The sequence below is a fragment of the Apteryx rowi genome, unplaced genomic scaffold (genome assembly GCF_003343035.1).
Source record: "Apteryx rowi isolate R43461 unplaced genomic scaffold, aptRow1 scaffold_39, whole genome shotgun sequence".
NCBI lineage: Eukaryota > Metazoa > Chordata > Aves > Apterygiformes > Apterygidae > Apteryx > Apteryx rowi.
Window position 1 is genome coordinate 2311279 of NW_020450418.1, and position 26171 is coordinate 2337449.

A 26171-nucleotide genomic window follows, 5' to 3' on the forward strand; every position below is an offset into this window, starting at 1 on the left:
GGCGCGCCACGCCGTGCCCGCGGCGGGTAACGGGGCGGCCTGGCCACCCGCAGCTCGGAGCGCGGCGAGGAAGGGCTCGTCGTGAGGGGAAGGAGCCGCGGGTACAGGCGTTTGCTGCCGGGGGGCAGGAGCGTGTGGGGCGAGGGAGCCTGGTTTGGCCTGCAGGCGGTGCCCGTGTCGCCCGGATCGCTGGCGGATGGGGAGTCGCGGATCCCCTCTCTTCCCCCCTTGATTTCCGTTAGCTTAGCCCCYGAACGCCAACGACACTTATTTTACCCATTTCCCCCACCCTTGTCCACCGTGCTCTTCATATTGCCCATTGAGGAAGCCTCCTGAGAAGCTACAAGGAGATCCTTCCGAAGAAATAACCTTATTTCCGTATTACCATACCTTTAAACCATTCATGGAAGTCAGGGAGTGTGTCATGTTGTTGGTCGTGTTTTGTCGATAGAAACAGAACTTCTAAGACAGATCTCAGTGTAAGGAAAGGATCGACAGCAAGTTCTGGTAGCCAAAGGCAAGGGAGCACCACAAGTGGCACCTACTCATACAGAACAGTGAGCCGGAGAAGCCAGTTCACAGCTTCCGATAGCAGAGCCGTGGACAAGGGCTCTCTCCTGGGTACCAAGCATGCCATACAGGTGAGAAGCCGCTCAYGCTATTACTAAAAGGTTTTGAATATGAGTTATTGCTGGTTTTAAAAGTTGTTAGGAAAGCAGCAGGGGAAGGAGGAGGAGAGGAAAGGCATGTCTGAAGTTGAAGGGCTGTGGAGAAAGAAGGTGATCCAAGAGCTGAGTCCATTTTGAGATGAGGATGATCCATGTGTAAAAACAATCTGCAAGAATAAAAACAAAGCAGTTAGGCATAATTACTTCTCCCTGATATAAAAAACAAAGACTAACAAGCTTTGCTTTGGTTTTGCTATTTTTTTTTTACTTTCTATGGGTGTTTTTTTTTCTATTTGCTTGGGATGAGGGGTTGGATGTTCCACCGATCTGACTTGAGAGACTGCCGGAAGTCAACTGTATCAGTCAACTGTATATTCTACATAAGTTAACAAAACCAGCATTTTAAACACTGGCTGCAAATTAATTCCTTTTGGAGTTAGATAAAGGGACGGGCACTCATTTGGAAAAGGTGTTTAGGCACTTACCACTGACAAGAGGTTTCGGGGTTGTGAAGCTGGAGAGAAGAGCTCTCAGCAATAGTGAGTGCAACACATAAGCTCCAGAGAGAGCGAATGTATGATGCAGTCCTGATGATGAGGATGGTGTTCTTCTCTGGCTAGCTGAGGTTTCTAGGTTCCTGCTTGGCATGTGGGGTGTCACAGGTTCTCTTCTGCAGCCCCTCAACTGCCCTAAGCATTCCATTGGGGAGCAGATGCATCTAACTCACGGAAGTGAATTCTCCAAGGGAACAGGGACTGCAGTTGGATGCTGTGGTTGCATTTCTACTGCCAAATGAAACAGGGAGTAATTTTATGCACTGGATTATGGACCGTTAGTACGCTCTGCAACTGCTTTGGTCCTTGCCAGTTAGTATTCTCTGGAATAGTAGCACAGTTTTGGGGGATAGTACACACTACACATTCCCAATGGGTGACATGTTCAAGGGGGTATGTGGTTAGCCTTCCATTGCCCATACGATCCTCCGGTACCATCCTAGCAGGCTTTGCACCCCTAAAAACCTCTTGGTGCCCTCACATCACACCCCAAGACACGTAGGATTACATTCAGTTTGTGCTATGAGCTGCAACACAGCCCTCACATTATTTTAGGCACTTTGAACTGAAAAAAAAACAACAAATCAACCAAAATAATAACTCTAATTTAGGGCCATCGGGGCATCACGACACCTAGACAAGACACAAAGTAGGAGCCAGGACACTTGGCCTCAAGACCAGAGAACTGTCTGTTTTATTTAGCAGTGTAGATGTAGTCTGTGTTCTTGTGTACCATTCCGCTAAAGTCCTTCCACTAGTGACGAAGGAACATAGTTACGCACCAGGATAGCCAAACAGTGTAATATTCATTTTCAAATATTTGCCTGCATTGATTTGAAGGTAAGCAATTTAGAATAACAGTTCTCCTCCTAATTGAAGAACTACTTATTATTTAAGAACTATCTACATGAGTTACGTTGACTGGAACATTTGTATGTCTTTACCCAACAAAGAGAAGAGATTCCCATAACGTAATGTGAGTGCTGTTTGGAGACCATACTGAATACATTCTTACAATAAAATGATATTTTGAGCAGTATAATAAAAAAGTTGCACGATTGTTTCTCAAGTTGCTTTTGCTGTACTGTTAATTTGATATGAATAGTGGCAGCCAATAAGCCACTCTTGGTGGTTGTTATGGAATAAGCAAGCCTGAAAAGACAACAGGGTTAACCAAGAAGGAGAAGTGCCTCAGATAGCTAGGTGAATGTAATTTCTCAGGATATTCTGCAGCCATTTCTATAGAGAGAGATCCAAACACATCCCAAGCAAAGGTGACAGCTGCTTCTCAAGGCTGAATTCTCAAGGGAAAGCGGGAATGCAAACACCCTCGCCCGTGTCAGTGGTGTCCATTAGACTTCATTTGCACGAGAGGGGTTACCTATCTGTTCTGCCAGGGAGGGTGAATATCTCCCTATCCTGCCTGAATCGGGGTCTTGTTCCAAATAAGATAAAATTTTGCATGTGTCATCACTGTCACCTGTTTTCGGAACTCAGTGAAGCTATTATGATTATTTAAATATTTCTTCAGGTTTTTGATGATGAAGGAAAGGATGTGACACCCCGTCCGCTCTTCCAGCCAGATCCCAGCAGTGTTGCACCCAAACAAGGCAAACTCTTTGCACCAAGTGATTACTCTGGGGTCACAGGATCTGGTTTTCTGTCTTCTTTTTCCATGCAACAGACATCAGGTGTGAATATTAGTTTAGTAGGTCCGTTCTCAAGGTAAGCTGATATGCTCTGTCTCCTAAATCCTGCCTCCCAGGGTACCTAGCCTGGAATGGCCATGCCTCTGCTCTTTAGAGGGGCTGCGAACTGGAATAATTGTACAGAGCTAATAATTCTACTCTGTTGCTGTTGCCAAAATACAGAAACTTACCTGTTTAGGCTATAATTGTGAATTAAAATTTGAGGAATGTTAACAAATAGAATAAATGGAATCTGTCAGTACTTGAGACTAAGGCTGATTCTGGGTCAGAACTACCTGCTGAAATTCCAATACAGATAAGTGAAAGCAGACTGCTGCACACACTGCCGTGACATTTCTAATTTTACTCAAATTCTCCTTCCTAAAATTTTTCTATGAAGTGTTCCAGAATGGGCCATTTTTAGAGACAGTAATGAGTACATCACAGTTCAGAAATATGGACATCCAGACTGCAGGTTTTGTACTGGTTAAGCCTGCATGTAGAGTCATGATAAAAACCAATAAACACATATGTGACAAAACACTATCTTAAAGGTAGGGGAGGTTGTGTTCCAGTTGTCCGAGCAAGACTGTAAAGCTAAGAAGGGGAAATTGTAGCTCTTTAATAGACTCCTAGCCACCTCAGATACTTTCTGCTTCCCCCAAGCATGTCTTTTCAAAAACTGGCATATATTAATATCTGCTTATCTACGGTTATGTAAAAATGCTTTGGAGACAAAAGGTCTGTTTTCACAGAAAAGTTACAAATTTGTTTTAAAACTATTTGTCTATTTTAGTTATATTTACTAAGTATAGGCAACCCTTTTTAAAAACTTGACTGTTTTTATTCAGATATCAAAATATTGTTAATATAATAACAATTCTTCCTTTTAAACTAATTTATACCAGTTACCTCTGTGTGTGTGCATACACGTATTTGAAAAATGTTCTTATATAAAAACTTTGAATTAAACCTGCTAAATTGTATGTTCACTACTTACTATCCCCAAACCTTCAGTACATAGGGAATAAACAAAGTTGATAGATCTGAGACATTTCACCTTCTGGCTGACAAATTCAGTTAAGTTACGCAGAAGAAGGTAAATAACTATTTGTGTTTAAAATGAAAAGTAACAAACCACATCACTTTATCAGATGGTATGTACATATTCAAATTATATGGAGAGGAGGTGCTATTTATTTAGTCAAAGGGACTAAGGACTACTAAAATCAGCACTGGGGAAAAAAAAGATTATATAAAGAAAAGCATTATTTATCTTTTTCTTTGGCAAAGTTAATGTGATTATAATTTCTGAGCAAAGGAAGTTGTTCTTTGAGAGCAATTTTGTTGTTATGCTTCCTAGAGTGGCTATCATGAGGGATAATTTTAGAGGTAGGGATACTAAGCCAGAGCAGATATACACAAATAACTGTTTAAAGGATAGAAGTATCTCCTGAAAAATAAATGCATAATTTTTGGAGCCTAGAGCTCTTCACTTAAAATACAGAATGAAATGATTTTACTTTAGTTTTTAATAAAAAATCTTTAAAAATGTCTTTTCAAATGCCTCTTGTATATTTATAATCACTCACACTTCACTTTTGAGGAAGAGAAAACCTGCTAAAAAAGCCAACTGTATATAATTTTTGAGTTTTGCTTTTAATTATCACAGCTATTCCTTCCATGAACATAATTATTTTTTTAACAAGCTAATCTCTTCAAATGAGTTTCCTATGCATTTCAAAGACATTCCAGCACATGCAAAACACCAAAGGATCTTAATTCTGGTTGAGAACAGTATGTGCTATCACACAGCAGGCAAACAACATCTCATGTTATTATGTGCTAAGAATGAATCTAAGAGCTCGACAGTTTCTTTCTATCTGCTATTTAACGCCTTGGAAAATGCTGTCAGAAGAAATCTTCCTTTTTAAGTCTTCTTCAAACCATTTCATTATTTTCTTTCCAAAGCCTTCTATGACTTCTTTTACAACATAAGCATCACTGTGCATGCTGCTACAAAGTATTATGTGGTTTATCCTGATAACAACACTGCTAATTTTGTAGTGCTTTGCTAACTGACATCTGGACTCTGACATATGATTTCTGTTTATTTCTTTGTTATTGAAGGTCATATGGAAGCAGCACTATTTCTAAATCATATGCGTCAACAACTGAGTCCATAGCAGATGACATAGTAGAACCTGGCTCTCAACGAGACACAAATGTTAGCATAACCGGTAAAGAACATACCCTGTATAATTACAGATTTAAACTGTTGTTTGGAGCACTGTGATTTGTGAGACGCTGCAGTCAGTGGATGTGAGATGCCCAGCACTTCAAAGGAACTCAGTGCCTCACAAGTTTGGGCTCCTGATCATTACAATACTTTTAGAATTAATTTTTCTTCTTTTAGAGTTAGAGCAGAAAAGTTCTCACTTGTTAACCTCATGTAATTTGTCAGATGTGCAGGTGAGGCGAGAGGAGATAAAAGAACAACTGACAAAAGAAGACTTGGATAGGAGAGTGGATATTTACCTTACAGAGACGGAAACTATTTGGATATTCGATATGCCATCTGTTACGGTGTCTGTTGAGTCTGAAGATGCCGGAAAAGTTCAGTATGTATATTTGTAGCTGTGTCCATACATGCAATATGCTTGGCATACCTGGTTTCTGTTGATCACAAAGTCCTGAAAAAGCTAATCACACGTAGGTTCAGTGTTCTGACTACTACAGTTTGCCATTTCCCCTTCATCTAAAGCCATGTTAGGTTCAATTCTGTTTTTTGACAAGATGGGCTAAATTCCTTAGAAGTTCATCTTGCTGGTCAAATTCATACCATTTTTGACTGGTAGACTAAGGCAGACAGCAAAAGTGGGGGACAGTGACAAGAGAACAAACAGAATGGGCRAAAGAGAAGATGGAGAAGTATGGTATACATGAATTCTTAATATGATTTAATTTTAATGAAAACAATAAGTAATTGCAAAACCCTGTATTAATTGTCATGTGTAGTTTTATAGCCAATGATTTCAAACAAAGATATAAACAAGCTAGGCATCCCTTGGCTTCCTCTGAAGCTCTTTACTGTGGTTGTAGGTAGAAGAAACCTCACCCCACCACAAGTGACCCTGCCTTTTAAAATATTGTACCCCACCTTAGCTGCATCTAGTTTGTTTCCACTTTAGAGTCTCCTCCCTGGACTGCCAGGAACTTTGGCAGGGAGTTAACCTAGAACACATAGCTTTTTTGGCTTCCTCCCAGGACCTGACTGGGACAGAGGGCAGAGAAGTTCTCTCCAGGACTGATGCCAGACTGATACACTTGTCACACAGCTTGTGTAGATGTAAACCCCAAAGCCTGGGATCCAGTGTGCTGCATTTGGGAAGTTAAACAACTTAGACAAAAGAGCTTTTTCTTTTGGTGCACATGCAAAGTTTATGGTAGGACACCAGCCACCCCGTCTGTGAATCACACTGTGGTATGATTTTGGGGAAAAAGGAGGAGGAAGAGCATCCTATGAATCAGACTTTGCTGGTGTACACAGCACATGTTGCGAACCGTATAGGAACAGACAGTGACTCTTTCTGAGGTCAGCAACCTGTTCGTGGATTAAGGCTGGGTAAAAGCCAGTCTCCTGTTAGAATATTGAAACCAAAATAGTAGAAAAAGTTTTGCAATTCCTACTGACCATTTCTACTTATCTGAGGGTTGGACTAAACAGAAGTGTACCAGTTTCATTTTTGTCTCTTGGATGTACTACATTTCACTCCTAAGTGACAAGAGCTACTTATTTCTGAACTCTACTCTACTCTACTCTACTCTACTCTGAATTCTACCAACATTCAAGGGTAGCTGGATTAGGGATTTTTGCTGAGGCCCATCTCTACAGGCCATTTCTGTTTTAGAACAGCCTTACAAGGTCAGAAATAGCTGCTGAAAGATGATATGTAGATTAAAACAAAGTCTGGCAACAAGCACACACAGAAACAGAGCAGTAAACTTATACTAGAGAGTATCCTCTCCTGTTCAGGTTGTGATTGAATACATTGAGAAGTTGAAAGCAAATGTTTTTCAGAAAGCCAACATACACATTTTTTTTTTCCAAGGGAGCGGAATAGGATTTATGTTGACATTTGCAAAAATAGACTTGGTAACGAGCGCTTTGTGGAAAGAATGATGCAAACCCTTAACGGAGCCCCAAAGAGCAAGGAAGTGCAGTGTGACAAAATTATCACAGAAGATAAAGGTAAACTCTCCAAGTACTACATAGAAATGGATATTTAATAAGAACAGGCTCTCATTTACTACATAGTGCCCTTGCCAGTTGTACCCTTGGCAGCTAGGTTTATTATTACATTTAGTTTGCTTATTAAATATTGATTTAGGAAAATGCTAACATACAGCTAGATTGTGAGACCTCAGAAGACTAAAGAAATCTTTTCTTTCTTGCATATCTAAGCAGGGGAAGATATTTCCTCAACTTCCACTTTCGTTTCTAGAGCTTCAAATTAAGGCAGGCTGGTGTGATTTGTGATGGCCTTTTCTGCCCCTCCTAATACTTGAAAATCAGTGCTGGTACACTGTATCCATTGCAATAAAAGAGTCATCACCCTGTCTAAGAGTTGTCCTCTGCTGTGTCCTGCCTGCCTAAGAAGAGTGCTTCATAGGAGGCAGAACTTTACCCAATAATCAGGTGTGCTCTTGAAATATGAAAGGACACTGTTCCCTTCCCCGCCCCCCCCAACTTTTTCAGTGACACTGGTTTCCATTTCTGTTTGCCAACATGCAAGGAAGAGAAGTTCTGTTATGACATTTAAAGTCTTAGTGAAAACAAGAAATCTTGGTAGTCTCACAAGATAATGCAGTTTTACAAAATATTCAATGTCAATGTTCTAAAAAAAAACCTGTAGAGGAATATCCAGGTTTTGGATGTGTGTTCAGAGCTTTGCATTACTGCGCACATTTTGTTTGTGTAGGCGACCAAAAAAGCTATGGGGAATGCTGTTCCCAACATTATTTCTTTGTTTTATTTAGTGTATGTAAAGTGAATGTAAAAAAGAAGGTATATCAAAAAGAGTAGAAGTAAAATGAGTGTTCACAGATAACTGCTGGAGATATCAATGAGATTTGAAAACACACCTTCCCCTTTTTGTGTGCCTTCAGTCTCCACCAGGGCTCGTTCCAATCTGTGCTTGAACAGTTGAGCACGCAGAGGTCTGGTTACACAGTACTGTTTTACTGGGAGATGCCACGCTGAAGGGAAGCCACGCACCCAGGAGACTGCGATGCAGCCTTGCATCACACCACAGCTGTTGCTACAGCCTTGTCCAACCCTCAGTTAATTTCTAAGCCCTTCTGCCAAACAGTTTGGTGTGTGGTACAGAAAGTAAGACTTTGCTCACCTGTAGTTCTTCGTAATAACTTATAGAAATGAAAGACTACCGCATCTAGTGTAATCCATTTCTAGGGATGATGGTCACTTCCTGGGACTTGTATGATTCCTTTAATGCATTGGAAGTAGAACCTACATCAGAAGCAGAAGGTAGCAGAGCCACAGTTTTGAGCAGCAGCATATCTCTTACAACTATAGAGCATGATCAGACTGCGTCTACAATTCCTGACAGAGGTAACATTTTTCTAGGTTTACGTTTTTGCAGTGTCTTCATCCTTCTAAACTGTGCACATCACTATCTTGTATGGAAAAAAACTGCATGAATAAAAACATGTCACCTGAAAGAGGCAGTTTGCTAAAAAATCTTGGACAAATCTGTGCCAAGACCTTTTCTATACAATGCCTTTGTAAATGATCTTAAAAGGGGTGACTAGTCAGTGACAAAGTTTGTCGTGCTAAATTACTTAGGACAGTAGAAGCAAAACCGATTGCAAAAAATTCCAGAAGACTTTCATCATACTTCTCATGCCTGTGGGCAATAAAAGAAAGCAAAATTAAGGCAAGAAAAAGTTTAGTACTGCAGGTATTCAGATGATGCTAGGTTCTTCTATGCTTTTTGCAGGGAGAGAAGATTTTTTTTCTTCTCCTTTGACTTCTGCATACAAAGTATTACCATATTAAACCTGCTTTTTCCAAAATTATCTGTTGTCAGATAGCACAACTTCTTCTATAACGGATTTGGAAAGTGCTGTTCTTGCCAGAATCCATGAAGAGGAGGAAGACCATTCAGAGGCTATATTAAAATCAGAAAAATTTCGTCAGGATTTATTTTTCATGGAGAGGATTCTAATGGAGAATGTCTTCCAACCCAAACTTGCAGCTTATCGACAACTTCCTGTCCTTATAGGTTTGTTTGTCATCAGCTATCCCATTTTTGGCACAAGGTTTTGTATGCTATTGAAAGTCATGTAGATATGTCGCTCATTGAGTGTCTTTACAGACAACAAGTCATTTAAGAAATAGACAAAGGAAAGAGAATTTACAAGATGTAAACACAAACTTTGCAGTTTTATAATCACTTAAACTGACATCCCTACAGAACTTGGTGGGAGAATTGAATAAATGATGTCTGCACTGGCTCATATCCCCTTATCACAGCAAACTGAGACTTATTCAAAATGTTAATCAGACTTGTTCTCTGACAGTTAAGATACAGATAAATTCTGCTGTCTCTCCAATCATTTTTTGCATTGGAACACAGAGCTTTTAAAATCAGACTATCTGATGGTAAACAGAAGTTTTAGCCCGATAGATAATTAGTGTTTAACAGAAAGTGCCTTCACTGCAGACTGTCGAAGGTACTACCTGGACCCAAGGGCTAAACTTTTTATAGGAGTTCCAAGTTAATACAGTATAGGCATGAAAAATATCTGTGAAGAAGTAATTTTACCCTGCTTTTACTGTATTGTGCCTCTTCATGGCATAGAGAGTTTCAGTTTTGCAGGTAATCAATCTGTCTTATATTCCACCCACTCTTCTACACTAGCTACAGTTGAAGTGTAATACTGGCTAGATGGACTTTTGTTCTGGCGTATGGCAGTTCTTATATTCTGATTTTGTTAGCAGTGATCTGAGATCAATTTATGTTTTGGACATTACATAGACTAAAGGGATGAATAAAAAAAAACACATAGCAAACAGTCTAAAAATATGCTCTATGCTTAATTTTGCCAAATAATGAGCTATTTATGTTATGGAATCATGTAACTTAACAAAGGTGTTACAGCACTGATATTTAAGTGTGGATCTTTAAAAGTTGGCATCAAACTTGAAAAAAAATCCCTATTTAAACTATTTTTTTTAATACAAGAGATTAGAAAGAAACATTCCTGGGTTGGGGAGGGTGGCACAGATTCATAATGGCTTGTTGCTAAGTAGTTAAATCCACTTTTTAAATATCTGGCAGCAGGACTGGCACACTATAGCCTGACCAAGCCATCTCCTATGTTCCTGTCAACATTTTAATCATAGTTTTGAAAGTTAAGGTGTCTTAATTCTTGAATCTTCACTTCAGTTTTTTGCTGCAGAATATTTGCTGAAAAGTAGAAAAGGAGCGTTCTATTTTCTTCCATTGTAAGTTACTGTTACAGATAAGTGAAATTATTATTATTCAGATTCTACCGTGTTTGTGGATTTTAGAACCTGTTGTTACATCAAATACTAGTGATATAGTAACAGCCATGGAAGAAGCTGACCAGGAAAAGGAAGAACATGAGCAGGAAGAGCAGGATGAGGAAGAGCAGAAGGATATCGTCATTGCCCCTTCAGTTCTGCCAAATCTAAATAAAGCCCCAAAAGAAGTTGTACCTCCCAGTTTGGAACGACTGTGGTTATATACATGTGATCTAACTAGTGGCCGCAGCGTGAGCAGTATGGCTTGGAACAAACTAAACCCAGTGAGTTAACAAATCTCTTCTTCTAAGCTGTTTATAAAATGATATAAGTACTTGTCAGCGTAAACAAAGTCCTGATTTTGATATACTTTGCTGGGAGGGATCTCAAAGAGACAGATTCATCCCTATAGTCAGGCAGGTTGGGTTTGCATCCCACTATCTGTATTTTGTCCTTCCATATAGTAATATTGCTACATTATTCTACACGCTGGAYAACTGCGCTAGGCTCTTCCTACAAATCTGTCGCAACAGCTTTAGTTGGTCCAGAATACATAATTTTACCATTGCTGGTCACCTCATCAATAACATTAAGATAATAGACTTGGTTTGTTATAGAATTGGGAACTGAAATTTAAACACCTACTACTAAACTTTATTACCATTGACAGAGTAGATAGTTTAGATACCACCTTTTTCCTTCTAACAGTAATCTCCCAAGTAAGCTGCATTCATCACGGACAAGATGCATAATAGCAGGCACAATTCTCCCAGCTGCTGGCCCGAGTTTACTTAATTCAGTTTCAGTGGAGGTGAGATGACTCAGACATCTCAACTTTCAGAGTAATGTAAAGCTCAGTTCTTCAACAGAGCTCTCTTATGGTGACCACAAAAATAATGCATGGAAGGCACATAAAAACAACAGAGAACGAGAAATATAAAACCAGTAAGATTGCCCCAAGGGAGAAAAAAGAGAGACAATAAAGACCATTTCATAAGGTTAGTACACCAGATCCCAGATGCTATCAAGCTGGCCACATTTATAGACTTCAGTCCTAGAATTATAGGGCAAACAAGTATCTACTTTTAAAGAGCTAGTTTCACAAACGRGTTGTTTTGTTTTAGGGGGGAAAAAATAAAAAGAGTTGAAGACTAAGGTCCTTGCTGCTGTGTGCTACTTTTTCCTTATGGATAGCAAGAATGGAATTCATTGTATCCCACAGCAGAGAGCTAAAAGTTAAGTGGCTGAAGTGGTCATTGAAGCTCCTTCTATAGCTAACGTTCAGAGAGAAGAATAGAAAAAGCATTACATATTCTATTAAATATCGCACATTAAAATCTGCCTATAGAACAGTGTATACTCCTCTCTGTAGAGGGACATATTTTTATAATAAGCTTTTTGAGGCAGGGGAGGGTTTTTTCCCCCCCAAAATTGATAGTGACTACAAATGTGCTTTTAGTTGAACCAGCTCTACTCTTAGTGACGAGGAGGCTGCATTAATTGGAGAACCATATAATCTGGGGAGCATAAAGTCTGTTCTTCTTTTGTGTCGTTCTGCTTGCATATGATATGAGCATTATTTATGTAAGTTTTGCACTCTGAGTCACTGTTAGTAGAAAGTTGCCTTTTAAAAATCTAAGACTGAATTTCAAGTGGAACTGAGATATATCTGTTAATCTGTGCTTGTAGGATCTTTTGGCTGTTGGTTATGGAGAGTTTGATTTTAAAGAACAGAAGAACGGCTTGGTTTGCTGTTGGTCACTGAAGAACCCCATGGTAACAGAAGCAGCAAGAAAGTAGTTTGTTTTCTTTCTTCAGTTTATATTTCTGCTGTACTGTTTCTGCCTTATTTAATTCCCTGTTCCTGTTTCAAAAAGCAAGACTTAACCRGTAAGGTTATTAATTTGCTAGCCCCAACTACACATTTCTGGAAGATTGATTTTGACTGCAGTGGCTAGCAAAGTGCTTAAGTCTTGACCAAAGAAAGTGCTGATAGGAAGCGATTTTGTTTCTGTGCCTGTCCCTCCTCTCGACTGGTACTGCCAGCGGTGCTGATGGTGCTGGTGGTTTTGTAACATGGACATCTGCTCACAGGAACTGAATTCATTTCACATAGGTCACCAAACAGCTAACAGGTGGTTACAACTGTCAGGTAATATCAGTTTATACCAGTTTATACAACTTAAGAATGCAAATCTCCGTATCCCATTTCTAGTCCCTAGAGTGAGCTAACCAAGACTGTAAATCAATTTAGTTATTATTGTGTGTAGATCTAGGTGTGTAGATCTTTCTGAAAAGATTTTTTTAGACTGGAAAAGTCTTGAGCACAGCAAATGTGAAAATAAATCCGTTTACCTTTTGGTTTTCAAAACCTATAGTCAATCTCTTCAATACTTCCAACCTCTGATTACAGAGATTATCTGTATTTTAAATTCAAGGTTTCTCCTTTCCAATCTATTTTCTGTTCTACAATAAAGTTCTATGTTAGGCTGAAGGAAAAAAGTAAACATAAAACTAAATTAAATTATCTAATGTAAATTTTCCTAATACCGTCAAAAACCAGCAGGTTTCATAGATATAACATTTACATTTTTACATGTCCTCCTGAAAAATGATCCTTGCAGAATTTCTTTTAAAACTTGCCATTTTTTAAAAATATCTTGGAAATCTCAGTTATGAAGACATAGTGAAAATCATCCGATTGCAGTCAAATTAAACAACTTTGATCTGTTCTACAAACTCCATGCAACCAAAATTGTGCATTAGACTAACTTAAATACTGCAGCATCAAATCGCTAACTTTTGAGGCTGTCATACGAAGGTTTGACATCTCAGTCACGTCTAGAACAATCAAGACTCCTGTGATTTCCCGATGTCACTGTAGTCCTCAGTGCCTAACACTAAGAAACAAGACTTGGCAGGCGCACTGAAATACAGTTATTTTCTACCTAATACTTTAATGTTTCCCATTTCAAGAGCTCAGTGCAGTGACTTTTTTTTGAGTTCAATCTTATAACAGAGCAGAATCAGTTCTTTAGTTATGTGGAGAAATTATGTGAGGATAGTGATTTAAAGATTACCTAAGGTATCTTAGATTTCATTTTATCCTCAGCTAAGTTTCTATGATTAGAAAGTCACTTACCTAAAATTACAGAGAAACATAGATACCTTCAAATAGATGGACAAAAATTGGAGAAATCTTCCAAATTCCAAATTTTGTTTTTTATTATATTTTTAAAAAGTCTCACTGTATTCACATAGGTGAATCTTGGGGAACTTGCTTTTTTAGGTTTTGGGTTTGGGGTAGGCCCATCCAATGTATTTTACAGTGTCATATTTCTGCATAGTCTTTGTTATTCCTAATTGTAACAATTGCAGCAAGCAGTAGTAAACTGAACCGGTTAGAATATAGTCCTTAATTTCTATCTGGAAGCAGAGATTATGGTCATCAGGACTTGAATTTTCCAGCATAGCCTGGCAATTTAGTATATCAGTGCTCAGAAGATTGAGGTAAATTAAGAAACTAACTTAAAATGTTCTTGTATTTTTCTTCTGGTCAGTGGCCAGAGCGTGTTTTCCAGTGTGAACACGGTGTAACTGCTTTGGATTTTTCTATGGCAAGCCCTAATCTTTTAGCGGTTGGAATGTACAATGGTGTTGTCGCAATCTATAACGTACAGAGCCGTAATAACACCGCACTCTTAGACAGCAGGTAAGGCCATGCTTTCCAGTCTCCCTCTGCCTTGGTCACGTCTTAGCTTCTCCGTTGTGGATATTTGATTTGTTATTTGGTGTGCGAGTACTGGCACTCTTGATAAATAAATCTTGTGAATGCTCAGAGATGTTACATAATTTATTCCCAACTTCTGTCAGGATCTTCCAGTTCTGACTGGAAATGCCTACACAAATACTCAATACTCTCAAATATTAGAAGTTTCTGGAGCAGAATTTGGAGACACAAAAATTTACGATAACGCATAAATGCCCAGAAGGGGACAGAGTGGACTGACCAGATTTTTCCCGTACACCTATTTACACTGATACAGCCAAGTACTTAGACACCGCCATTCTCCCTGTATGCTGTCATGACTCCCTATTTTTATTTCTGCTGATAAAGTTACATTACTTTAACACCAGTGGTCGTTATTTGGGGTGTGAAACCCTCTGTGCTGTTGCTGTGCATAGAAAGGGAGTTTCTGCACTGGAAAGGTCAGAGCGTAACATTCATTTGTTTGACTTTTTAAGAAAGAATGTCACCAGTAAGTTACAACCCTGTATCATTTGATACTTCATGTACTAACTAACCAGAACAATGTTGTTCCAAATAACAACTCCTTTTTGGAGACTAGTGGTGGCTTTGGGTGTTTTTTCACTGATTCCATTTGCCAAAAATGGAGAGAGACATGGAATGTCAGGATAAATAAGTGAGGGATAAGCAGGAACTATGAAGAAAATGAAAGAGAAGGGATAATCAGGGAGACATTTGCCTTGAAAGCAGCTTCCCAGGTCTAGGACACCTACAAGGTGCAGATTGAYTTCATGATTCAGGTATCAATGAAAGGTATGTCAGCCCTTTAAACAGAGCCCTGGAATAAAATATCAAATAGGTTTGACACACACACAAAAAAAAAAATTAAATCCAAATATTGGCTTTTTGTTCCAGGAAAAATTTGTATTTAAGAAAAGCGAAATAACACTTCTGTCATAGAGCTTGATGTTCATTACAAAGTGGAAGGTTATTTAAGATTTAAATAGGTTGTCTTGTCTTTGTTAATATATGGTTTATCATGATCATTTTTTGTCCCAGTGACTCTTCAGATAAACATATAGGTCCTGTATGGCAACTGAAGTGGGTAGAACAGGACAGAGGCACAACAGGAGATGACAAAGGAGAGATATTAATCTCTATCTCAGCAGATGGCCGAATAACCAAGTGGTTTATACGGAAAGGACTGGGTTGCTCTGGTAAGTGCTTTCCCCTGCTGCTTTTCTGCACAGAGATAATGCCTGGAACTGCAATTGCCTCGTTTTAATTTAGGTGACACTCTGTTATATACTGGTTATCATAAGCAAAACATTTAAGAGCTGTTGAGCATTCCAAAGAAGCATGGAATTATGCTCTGCTGACATATGCCATATCTGCTTGACAAGAACTCTTGCCTTTTGCACAGATCTGATGAAAATAAAGCGAACAGAAAGCGAGAAGAAAAAATTAACAGGTGAGAAAGAAAGGAAAAGTGAAGCTCTGATATCTCGACAGGCACCTGGAATGTGCTTTGACTTCTATCCAAAGGTAGGCTTAGAAAGCCCATCCTGGCTAAAGTTTTACCAGCTGTTTTTTTTACCCAACAAAACTATGTTTTACCCAACAAAACTATGCAGTAGATGTCAGATCTTCAGATGGAGTTACTTTAACATGCACCAGCCTGGGATTTGGCACTGGTATTTAAAGTGTCTTCAGTTCCAAGACAAATTGCTTCTTAGCTAATGTTAGATATCCAGCTAAGACTGTCAGGCAAAAATAAAGCATGTAACAATCTAGAGAGACACCACAGATATCTGTGACAGGTATGGTTAGGATCTGTACATGTTTAGTGTTTATATTGAGAGGCAAATATCAGAGAGTGTGATGCAAAGTTCCATTTCAGCAAAACCAAGCTTAGAAACAAGGTTGAAAGGGGAAAATTTATTTTTGTGCTATCTGGACTCTGGAGACACAAACTAGACCAAGAGCTGCTGTAACTGGGAGAACAGATTGGAAGCCCTCATACCTTGGAGAAGTCTAAGTGTGAGAATGCAAACTCCACGGTCAGGTGAATATGCTATGCTGTACACTTAGCTGTTTTGACTGCAGGTTGGTTTATATCACTAAAGAAATGAATCGAGCCTTTCACCTGATCAGTTATCCCATACCATAATATTCCTGCCTACATATCTGTTATGCACATGTGCTCTATGGCCAAAACAAGCACTGTTGCCAAAGGAAAAGTCTTTAGTTCTACAAAGACAATTTCAACACCTCTTGCTCAGGGGTCTCCATCAGGACATGCAGACCGCTTCTGATAACATTAGCAATAACAGTATTATCAAAAATACTGTAAACCAAGCAAGTAATCCCTGTATGTGTAAAACTGTATCATAATTTCAGCCATGTTACTCACATTTGCTTTGGCCCAAATCTTATGGTAGCTTTGCTGGGTATGGCAGTCAAATCTGTGAGAATTTGTGTTCAGCATCTCCTGAGTCCAGGACTCTAATGTCTGGGCTTCTCCTCTTTATCCAGCTGAAATTTTTGTCCACAGAGCATTTGAAGGATTCATGCATTTGTCCATGTGGATCACTGGCATCTACAAATCCTGAACACTTGGCTCTGTGTGCATGGAGCAACTCTGCAGAGCCTTCACAGAAAGTCCAAGGTTTTCCGGAGTCAAAAATCACAGCCTATGTTCTGCACAGATGGAGAACACACATAGTAACTCTGATACGTTCTGGCACCACTGGATCCACTGCACATGCATCTGTGTAGCACACATGCAGGCAGCCAAACACACAACATCCTAGCAACTCCACCCTGATTCTTCAGAGAACTGTCACAGCCCAAGTTCATCCAGTTCTTTAAATATTTTTGGATAAATGGTATGTAGGATAATCCAGTCTAGGTTACTTTTACCTTTATTTCAGGATACTAATCTCTATCTTGCTGGAACAGAAGAGGGTCTTATTCACAAATGTTCTTGTTCCTACAATGAGCAGTTTCTAGAAACGTACAGAGGACATAAGGTGAGTGATACCTAGAAAAAGTAACAACAGCAAAAACAATATTCAGGTAAGTTGGCCAGTTTAATTGTTTCTTTGCTTATATTTACTAAACAAACACCTGCAACAAAAGAAACCAAAACTCTTCTAACATTACGAAAGAATTCTCATCAGATAAAGCATTACACTCTTATGGGATTACTTTCTACAATTACTTTCTACATTACTTCTACAAGGAATGTTTTTAAAGAATTTATTAAAGCTTGTACTATAAACTGTTTTAAAGGTTTAGTTCTGGCTTTACTTAAAGAGAACTATAAGTAATCTGATTGTCCTGGAGACTGCAGTTAAATGGTATCACCTCTGAAAGAAAGATGGCAGAGCTTTAACAAACTGCCTTTTTGCAGGTCTTTGCTTCATCCAAGAAGCTGCCCTATGGGCATCAGCTTCTCCTAACAGCTTGTGAAGGCATGGAATTAGCTAAATTTTTTTATTTTTATGATCTCTGCTGTCTTATCACATTTGCTGCATCCTAGTTTCCTATGGGTATATATAAAACAGTGCTAGTTTCTCTACTAAAGGTCAGAAAAGTCAGGGATTTCCATGAAAAGTCTGTGGGAATAGAGGACTATTGAAAACCATACTGTGAGGCTGTAGCTCTAGAATAACACGAGGTTCTTTTTTGCTTCTTCCCAAACGCCAAGGGTCCCGTGTACAAAATCGCTTGGAATCCATTCAGCACTGACATGTTTTTAAGCTGCTCTGCAGACTGGAGCATTATTTTATGGCACCAGGATTCGCAGAAGCCCCTTTTAACATTCAGTTCCACCACTGCTGTTGTTCATGACATTGTGTGGTCTCCAAAATCAGTCTTTATATTTGTAGCAGTGAATGAAAACAGAGCAGAAATCTGGGATCTTAGCATCAGCACGTAAGTAATTACTTTTCTTGAAGAAGAATGTGAAATGGTAGATGGAATAGCACAGAGGTTAAACATTATTGTTTAATCAGTATTGTTATCAGATAGTTACAGTTCTGTATCATCTGCTTGCTTAGCTATTGAAAGAAGGATTGCATTTTAAAACACTCACTTTTTAACAACAGATGGTAGTTGTTGGAGAATTGTGATTTTAAGACAAGGAGTGGGATGCCTAATGGAATAGATAAGGGGTAAAACTGATTTTCTACTGCAGTAATCATAGATTCTACCACTTCCATTGTTAAAAAGAAAAATAACAGAACTGAGCTATTTTGGACCTTTTGTAAAGATGAGAGAGATTGTTGGAAGTTCAGATACCGCCTACATTTTCACGCTATTGTAAAGTAGGTGTAAATCTCTCATGTGCAGTTTAGTTAATCTGTGGCCTTGTACTGCTAGTCTGTGCTGCTTAGTATCAATGTCAGCATGAAGAAAGCAGTGAAGCAGGAGGCCCACTGACGCCTGTAGTAGCAAAAACCGAATTATTCCTATTATAAAAATATTAACACCCCTTTCACCCCCAGATACTAGGCAATAGGACGGATTTTAGGTAACCAAAATATCTTCGTTAATAATGGCTGGGATTCTTGTTTCGTTAGAGAACAAACAAAACACTGCCTCACTTCTTAGCTTTTAAATTAACCTAGAACATAGAAAGTAAAACATACAACATTCGTCAGGACTGCACTACTGCTAGAATTTTGTATGCGATAGCACTGCAGGCAAACACGATTTTACCTCTATGCTGTCATTAATGTATGGCTTTATTGGTTGCAGCTTGGACCCCTTGATCACTAGGTCTGCCAACCCCGAAGTGAAATTCACATCCGTCCTTTTTGCTAAGAACACAGACTGCCTTCTGATAGGAGACAGCGAAGGGCAAGTCAGTGTGTTYGAGCTGCAGAATCTGAACGTTTCCAACAGTAATAAGGTAAGACTCACACGGAAAAGGTGTTGGTCCTTAGAGGCCTACACGTTTCTCTGGTTCTTCTCTCTTCAGAAGAGGGTGTCTGTTAAAGAATCTAGTTGAAGAGTTAGGTAGTAAATAGTGCCATAGGTGGAATTACATACAATTCCATGACTGGATTAAGAACTGAGGTGGTTCCACACCTCACTGCTAGAAACTTCATGAACCAGAAGGAATGGGTAAGGTGAACTTCAAACTTAAGATTTCACTTGATTTCAAATCCACTGCTAGAAATGTGCTTTTAAAAAGGTTCAGCATTCATTCATAATCCAGAGGTCCCCCACAGCCGGACTTGGAAGGGACACTCAGGGTAAGGGCGGGAAGGTGGAGCCTCATCTCAGCACAGACTGCAGGTAACTGCGTATCTGGCAAATGCCGTTCCCTGCTGACGAGGCAGGAATGACATGCCCTCTCCTGGCCGTGAACAAGATAGTCTCACCTCCTCTCTGTCATCAGCAAACCCACCAGCCCTCTGGCTCTGCATTCACTCTTGTAGAAGCCACTATTTGTTCTAGCGAGGGCTTTTCTGTCCCAAACGTCATCTCTCTCTCCAGTTTCCTTGTATTACAACTAAGTTCCTTTCCTGTCATACAGTYATATGGCTTCTGTGTCAGCAGCAGTGTAAAAGCTGACTGGAGTCAACTGTGAATCCCTTGTGTTCACTTTTGTTCCTACCAATTGATGGCAAGCCTAGATCAATGCTCATTTATAGCAAAGCTCCACTGGGCCCTCCTTGTCTGGTCCATCGTACAGAATTCTGGTCTCCTCCTGGGTATTCCCAAACCAGGTGGATCCCTCCAGGATCTGCCTGTGGCTGGGAGCCCTGACCTGTGCCACCTAATCAACTCAGCTCTCCCTTTGTCCATTAAACTTTCAGCAGGTAACTTTGGCTCATTGGACTTAGGTTCCCAATTTGTAAAATGGGATTGGTACTTTTTAAAGTCACTTTTGAATTCCATGGTGCAAAACGCTAAACTTAGTTTGGGGAAGAAGAAAATGCTAATGTTAATCTCTCCTTTTTCCTTAGAGAATTTAGCATTAGCAATTCGCAATTATCAGTGTTGCATTTGGAAAAATCCTGGTTCACAGCCTCATTTGCTAAGTGTTGTTAGACTTACAAAATAAAATTAGTATTTTTTTCTACGAATTACCGCAAGACAGCCCAAGTTCTCTGGACATAAAAAGTTCTTCAGTCGATAAGAGTAGAGAGTAATTTTCTGGTTAAGTCACCAGAACAGGACTAAAAATATCAGTGCTTAATATCACAGGCTTTGAACACGTGACATAATTAGTCATCGAGCCACAAAGTTCAAGAGGGAGCCCTGCTTTCCAACATGCTTCATCAATTTCTTTCGTGACCTTTTCTGATAACAGAAGGGTCTTTCTAACCTTAGGTATGTATAAAGCCCAGCACAATAAGGTCCATGCTGCAACTAATGCTAAAGGGACATTATTACTTTTAATCACAGGAGCAATCACTTTTAAGCACAGCCACCATAAACATATCAGCTTGAAAACGAATTTCCTTTATAAATAAGATATATGTTTGGGCCCTAAGTGTGATGTTACAAATGCAATCCAGACAGGCCTGCCAAGAAGTGTTATTTTCTAAGGCGCACCGATAGAAATARCCATGGTTTTAACAGAAGTTCAAAAAAAGAATCAGCTAACACAATGCAAACTACCTTAGCCTGCTTTCTGGATGCTCGTTACATAAACAATTCTGTTATCAATTTGTAAATAGGAATTTTGAATCACTTCATTTCTTATACTGCAATTACTCTGCAATACAGCCTTGTTTTCTCTTTTACAGGTTGATGCCTTACAGGATATAATTGGTTCTGCTCTAGCTACTTAACAGTAGCTAAATGATACTACTTCTTAGTTGGTAAACAGCAAGAAAGACAAATGTCATCTTGTGTCCACAAATTCCCAAATCCATCATTTAATTATGCATCAGGGGAAAAAAAMCAGCTTTCTTGTAGTATTATCATAAACCATTTATTGTTTTACAATCATTAAAATTCATCTTTGAAGCCATACTGGTTAGAAATCCCTTTCAAATGCACTAACTTTTCCCCTGGAAGCCCCCCTCATTAGATGAGCAATCTGTTATATTACTGTACAAAGGGCCTTCCCTACAATACAAAGATGGTGATAGAAAGATGTCCATTAAAGTCTTTTCTCCTTGGGTTAACCTTGACTTACTCAAAAAGCCAAAATGGCAAAAATCCCCTCCTGTCTAAGCTACTCTATCAGGAGCTAGAATATAGCCTGAAGTCGTTGTCAGAAGTAGTTGATTGTCTTTATCCATGCGAAATCATATAAGTGAATGGACTTTTCCTTACTTGTCTACCATCTCAGAAAACGCAACTGAGGTTGGAAGCTGAGCTTTGAATGGCATTAGGTGCTCCTGCAAGCTGCAGGCCACCCCATAGCAGGCAGAAGTACAGACCAACTTTTTCAACCCATGACAGATTTGACTCATGTAAAATTGCAGCTTAAATTCACTCTATTCCATGCTGACACTTTTCCAGAAAGTCCTTACATGAGATAACTGTGTGGTCCTGGCGCAAGGACTGACGTTTGCAGCTCTGAAAGCTCTGACTTTTTACATTGCATCAGCTTCCCCCCACCCCAGTGGCTGGAGAGCCGAGTTGTTGGTGCGGAAAGATGAGGAAGTAGGAGAGCTATTGCCTGAGCCAGGAAGTCAGGGTGCCTTTAGCACCGTTACTGCTGCCGTAGAGCAGGAGCGTTTGGGAACAGTCTTCAGGTCCTTCTGGCTGGCTGGAAGCAGGCATGGAGGCAGCGTTCAGCTGCTTAGGCAGCTTTTCCTTGTCTTTCTGGGGGAAAGTCAAAAGAATCAGAAGCATCCAGGGGGCCACCAGCTGGACTGTGATGTCTTAGAGGATTTTCAGAGCTCAGCTGCTCACAGAGAATATGGAGCATCTCTGCAGATGACTAATTAATAATACGCTCTAAGTTTTAGCCTGTAATCTGACCAGCACAGAAGAGATCCCCCTAGTCACAGGAACGAAGTGATACAAAAGCCTGGCAGTAAAGCGCTCTGCCTGTCAACTGATGAATGCAATAGCTGTCTGCTCTTGAAAGCATTATGTAGTGGGACATATATTTTATAGATACAGAACATTTAGACTCTCTCATTAGCGTAACAATAAATGTCCAACATTTAAACACATCACCAAAGTTAAAGATCATTTAGTGATGCATTAACATTCACTTCCTTCTGCATCCTGCACATTTTACAATGAAAATGCAAGCTCACACTTGATATAAAATGAATCCTTGTGCATTTCAAAAAGAAGACATCCATTAAGGTGAATCATGTGTTAATCATTATTACMAATCTGACCAAAATACACTGTGTATTTTTCGTCAGTGGTCATGACTATTTACTTACAGGTGCCACTGGTGAAAAAATGAGCTATCATCTGTCACGGCTATAACACACGGTAATTCATCCTGCACGCAGTGTAAACTACTTAAACCGAAATGTCGTGGTGCTGGATAAAACTTGTGGTGCTAGGAAGTGCTAAAGCTCTCCAAAGTTCCTCACCCGCTTTGTTCTTAAACAGGGAATTTCTGACCTTACAATTGCCCAATCCTCTCATTAGGGCATTTTATTGCCTTTTTTTTTTTTTTTAATAGAAGCCTACAGCTACTGCCAGCTACAACATTCAGAACGACGGGGAGGGACTGCGCAGGGCAGTGTAACAAACAGATCTGTTTTAACCTCTCTTCCCCAAGCGCGGAGAAAGCGGATTCAGAGCTGCTTCACTCTGCTTTCGCGAATCCGCTTGTTTCTCAGGTAACGTCGAAAGCAGAACGATGGTGAGGCTAACGTCCTGCGCGGCTATTCCGCRCTTTGTCAGAGCCGTTTCCCTCCGGCTTTCCCAACGCCAGCTTTCATCCCACCTCTCTGCACCGGCAGTCAGCGCATCTCCACTTGCCTACGCGGACATATGTATAAGGACGCTTATAAAAAGGACATTCGTGACCCCCCCACACACACCCAGTACCTGATTTTCCTGTGCTCAGCTACCCCCGTGCCCGCCGGGGGCCTGGCCCGGCTCACCAAGAGCCTGAGGGTGCAGCTGGGGGCCGTTAGCTCCCTTTTGCCTGGGGATCACTAAAGGGAGGAGGCCTGGTGCTGCTGGAAGCGGGGTGACGGGCACAGCTGGGCAGCGGGCTGCGGTCGCCCAGCTGTGCGGGCGGCGCGCGGAGGTGAAACCCATTACCCGTGAAAGGCGTAATAAACGCTAATAAACGTTCTCRTTTCCGCAGAACATACACATTAGCAGCGCTCATCTATGCCCCTGCCCTGTAAACGCGGTATACTACTATGCGCATTCCTATTGTAAAGCAGTTATATAGTCTTAAGACATCCTTAATAACTGGCCCAAACCCAAGTGCAAACCCCAGAGTGCGTAAAACATCACGTGGAACAAATGCTTACCGTGTTTTTGGCAAACATTAAGTCGTCATCAGAAGGAGCCATTAGGCAGCGGAGCGAGGGGACCCGCTCTATAAATGGGAGGATTTCAGCGGGATGCTCCGAGCGCGGCCTCGCAGGTTCCTCCTTCCCTCCGCCCGCGAGCCTGGGAGCACCGCGTCTGCAGCATGAGGCCCGAGGTGCTGGCGCTGGCGCTCGCCTCCCTCCTGGCCGCGGCGCACGCAAAAGCGGCTGGCGAAGGCAACCCCGTGAAGCTCTGCGGCCGGGACTTCGTCCGAGCCATCGTCTTCACGTGCGGCGGCTCCCGCTGGAAGCGGCACGCGGCCGACTACGCCTTCCTCCTCGGTGAGTGCTCCGGGGCGCCGGGCGGCTCCGCGTCCTGCTGGGGACAGCCCCGGCGCGGGGGAAGCGGCCGGCGGCATCACTGTGCCTGCCTCCTGGCGCCCTTCCGCGGAGCGGCGTCTCCGGCGCCGGCTCTGCCCGCGGGCGGGCAGCCGGTGCCACGGCTTTTGGTCCCTTGCGGCTCGCTTTGGTTGGCGTAGCCTGCTATTTTGCTAAGTGAAAAAGATTTAGACCAGGATTTTCTAAGTCAAGCTGAGGAACTATGAGTTAAGCCCAAGGTTATCACCACAAACCTCTGTGCGACCAGAACCTTTACTAAACCTAATATATTTATAAACACAGTATGCCAAATATATATGCTGCAATGTRAGTATCTACCCAACATGCCATTGTATTTATTAGCACGTTTTTAGATAGAGTCAGAAAATTCAACCGTTCGCTGCCAAAAAGCGTTTGCTAGGAAAAAGCGGACAAACGCGGCGGGGGGACGGGAGAGCGGTCTCTCCGCGAAGGGCGAAAGGAGGCAGCGAGCCGCCGCTCCTCCGCCGCCCGCAGCAGGCGCAGGGGCAACGCCTGCAGGCTGCTCTTCCCTTCCAGCAAAGACCGACGTGCGAAATCGCCTCACCGCCCCGCGGCCCCTGATTTGTGTCTCCTTTCTCATTTTTGTGCAACAGAGAGCGAAAACCCCCTGCCTTTCTCGCACGAGAGCACCGCTTACGCCGACCCCCCGGGCCACGGCGACCCGCAGCTGGCGATCGGCAGCGACGCCATCCCGAGCGCCGAGTCRGAGGCCGAAGGCGGCTTGCAAGGCGCCGGGAAAATGTCCGTGCTGGAGAAGCGCGAAGCCGCCAAGCTGCTCACCACGTCCTGCTGCAGCGTCGGCTGCAGCGAGAGAGACATCAGCTCGCTGTGCTGAGACGGGGCGCGCGCGCTGTAACGGCGCCCRGTCCGCAGCTTTAACGCCTTCAGCTAGCGAGGGTGTAAAACACAGTTGTTCTGGTCGTGGTTCTTCCACCGTAGCTTTGTTCTTTGGAGTGCGCTGAGGATTAAAGGCTAAATTTAAATGTTTTAGGGCAAACCAGCAAACGGCTGCAGTGACGGTTCGGGCTGGTTTGATTGCGTTTGACAAAGCATTTACAGTGTTTCGGGGTAAATCTGTAACTGTGTGTACAAACGTTTCCTCCGCGTCTAATTAGTGCTCTAGTTTCAGCTTTGCATATAAAAAGTGTAATAAAATGAGCAATTTACCGTACATGCGTTTTCTTGCTTATGAAAACACAACGGCGGATTTCTTTGCACCGAGGTGTCAGCAGCGAAATGCGGGTGGCAAACGTCTCTCTGTGGTGTCACCGCCAAGCCAAGGCAGGGCAGGCAGCCGTGGCCCCCGGGCAGCCCCCCGAAACGGGCAGCCGGGGGCCGCGACGGGTTTGCTGGGCGGCTGCTTCGCCCGAGGGCTCCGCCGCGGCTCGTCCTCCACCGCGGGCCGCCCGCGAGCCCGGCGCGAGCAGCCTGACCCGGAGCCCCCGATCCCCCCGGCGCAGCCCCTGCCGCCCGGGGAAGCAAAACTGATGCACAGGGAACTGTATTTTCAGGTTTTCCTTTAATTTCAAGGGGAAAAAAAAAAAAACACATTTAAATTACAACTTAACGGGGCATTTAATGTGGTTCTTATGGATGGAATTAATAAACTTTGCTCTGAAGAGGGGATTTATTTGTTGCAGTGTTATGCACGTTAAATAATTGCATATTCAAGATTTTTGCGAAATGGGTGACTGGGAGGGGGCAAATGGAGGAAAGACATTTATAAAAAACGTTATTTACAAAAATGATATCCACATACTCGTCTCCTACTCTATAAGGCAAGTTAACATTTAAAATATGTTGTTTCATGATTATCATCTTCAACAAGTCAATACAACACATTCAGGTTACCAGTGGTCAAAGACAAGCTTTGCCGCGCCGGCCCGGACGCGACGAGCCGTCGCCCCGCGCGCGGCTTTCCGGGGCCGGCGGGCGAGCGGCCGAGGCGCGTCCCGGCCCGAGCAGCTCCTAGGCCGCCGCGGGCTACGGGGATAATATATTTCATTGCACGTTTAGGCGAAAAAGGCCAGCCGTTAACTCAGCCAACKGAAATCTTAAAAATAGACTTGTGTATCTTCATCCACAAATATTT

At 41.6% G+C, this 26171-nt stretch overlaps 2 protein-coding genes across 2 annotated transcripts; both read left to right on the forward strand.

Annotated features, from left to right (window-relative positions):
- Positions 1-401: 401 nt before the first annotated feature.
- Positions 402-23216, forward strand: WDR78 (WD repeat domain 78; the record flags this gene model as incomplete). The annotated part of the gene is made up of 17 exons (XM_026074574.1): positions 402-641; positions 2754-2947; positions 5041-5150; positions 5375-5531; positions 7023-7162; positions 8384-8542; positions 9021-9215; positions 10508-10764; positions 12170-12256; positions 14041-14192; positions 15288-15445; positions 15652-15773; positions 17162-17260; positions 17941-18167; positions 18993-19146; positions 20996-21070; positions 22852-23216. Coding segments are annotated over 16 exons (2496 nt in total), but the record flags the coding sequence as incomplete, so codon positions are not given.
- On the forward strand, positions 23209-25056 carry INSL5 (insulin like 5). The gene is made up of 2 exons (XM_026074576.1): positions 23209-24001; positions 24673-25056. The coding sequence occupies exons 1-2, from the start codon at positions 23734-23736 to the stop codon at positions 24912-24914; spliced, it is 510 nt and encodes a 169-aa protein (XP_025930361.1). The 5' UTR covers positions 23209-23733; the 3' UTR covers positions 24915-25056.
- Positions 25057-26171: the final 1115 nt, after the last annotated feature.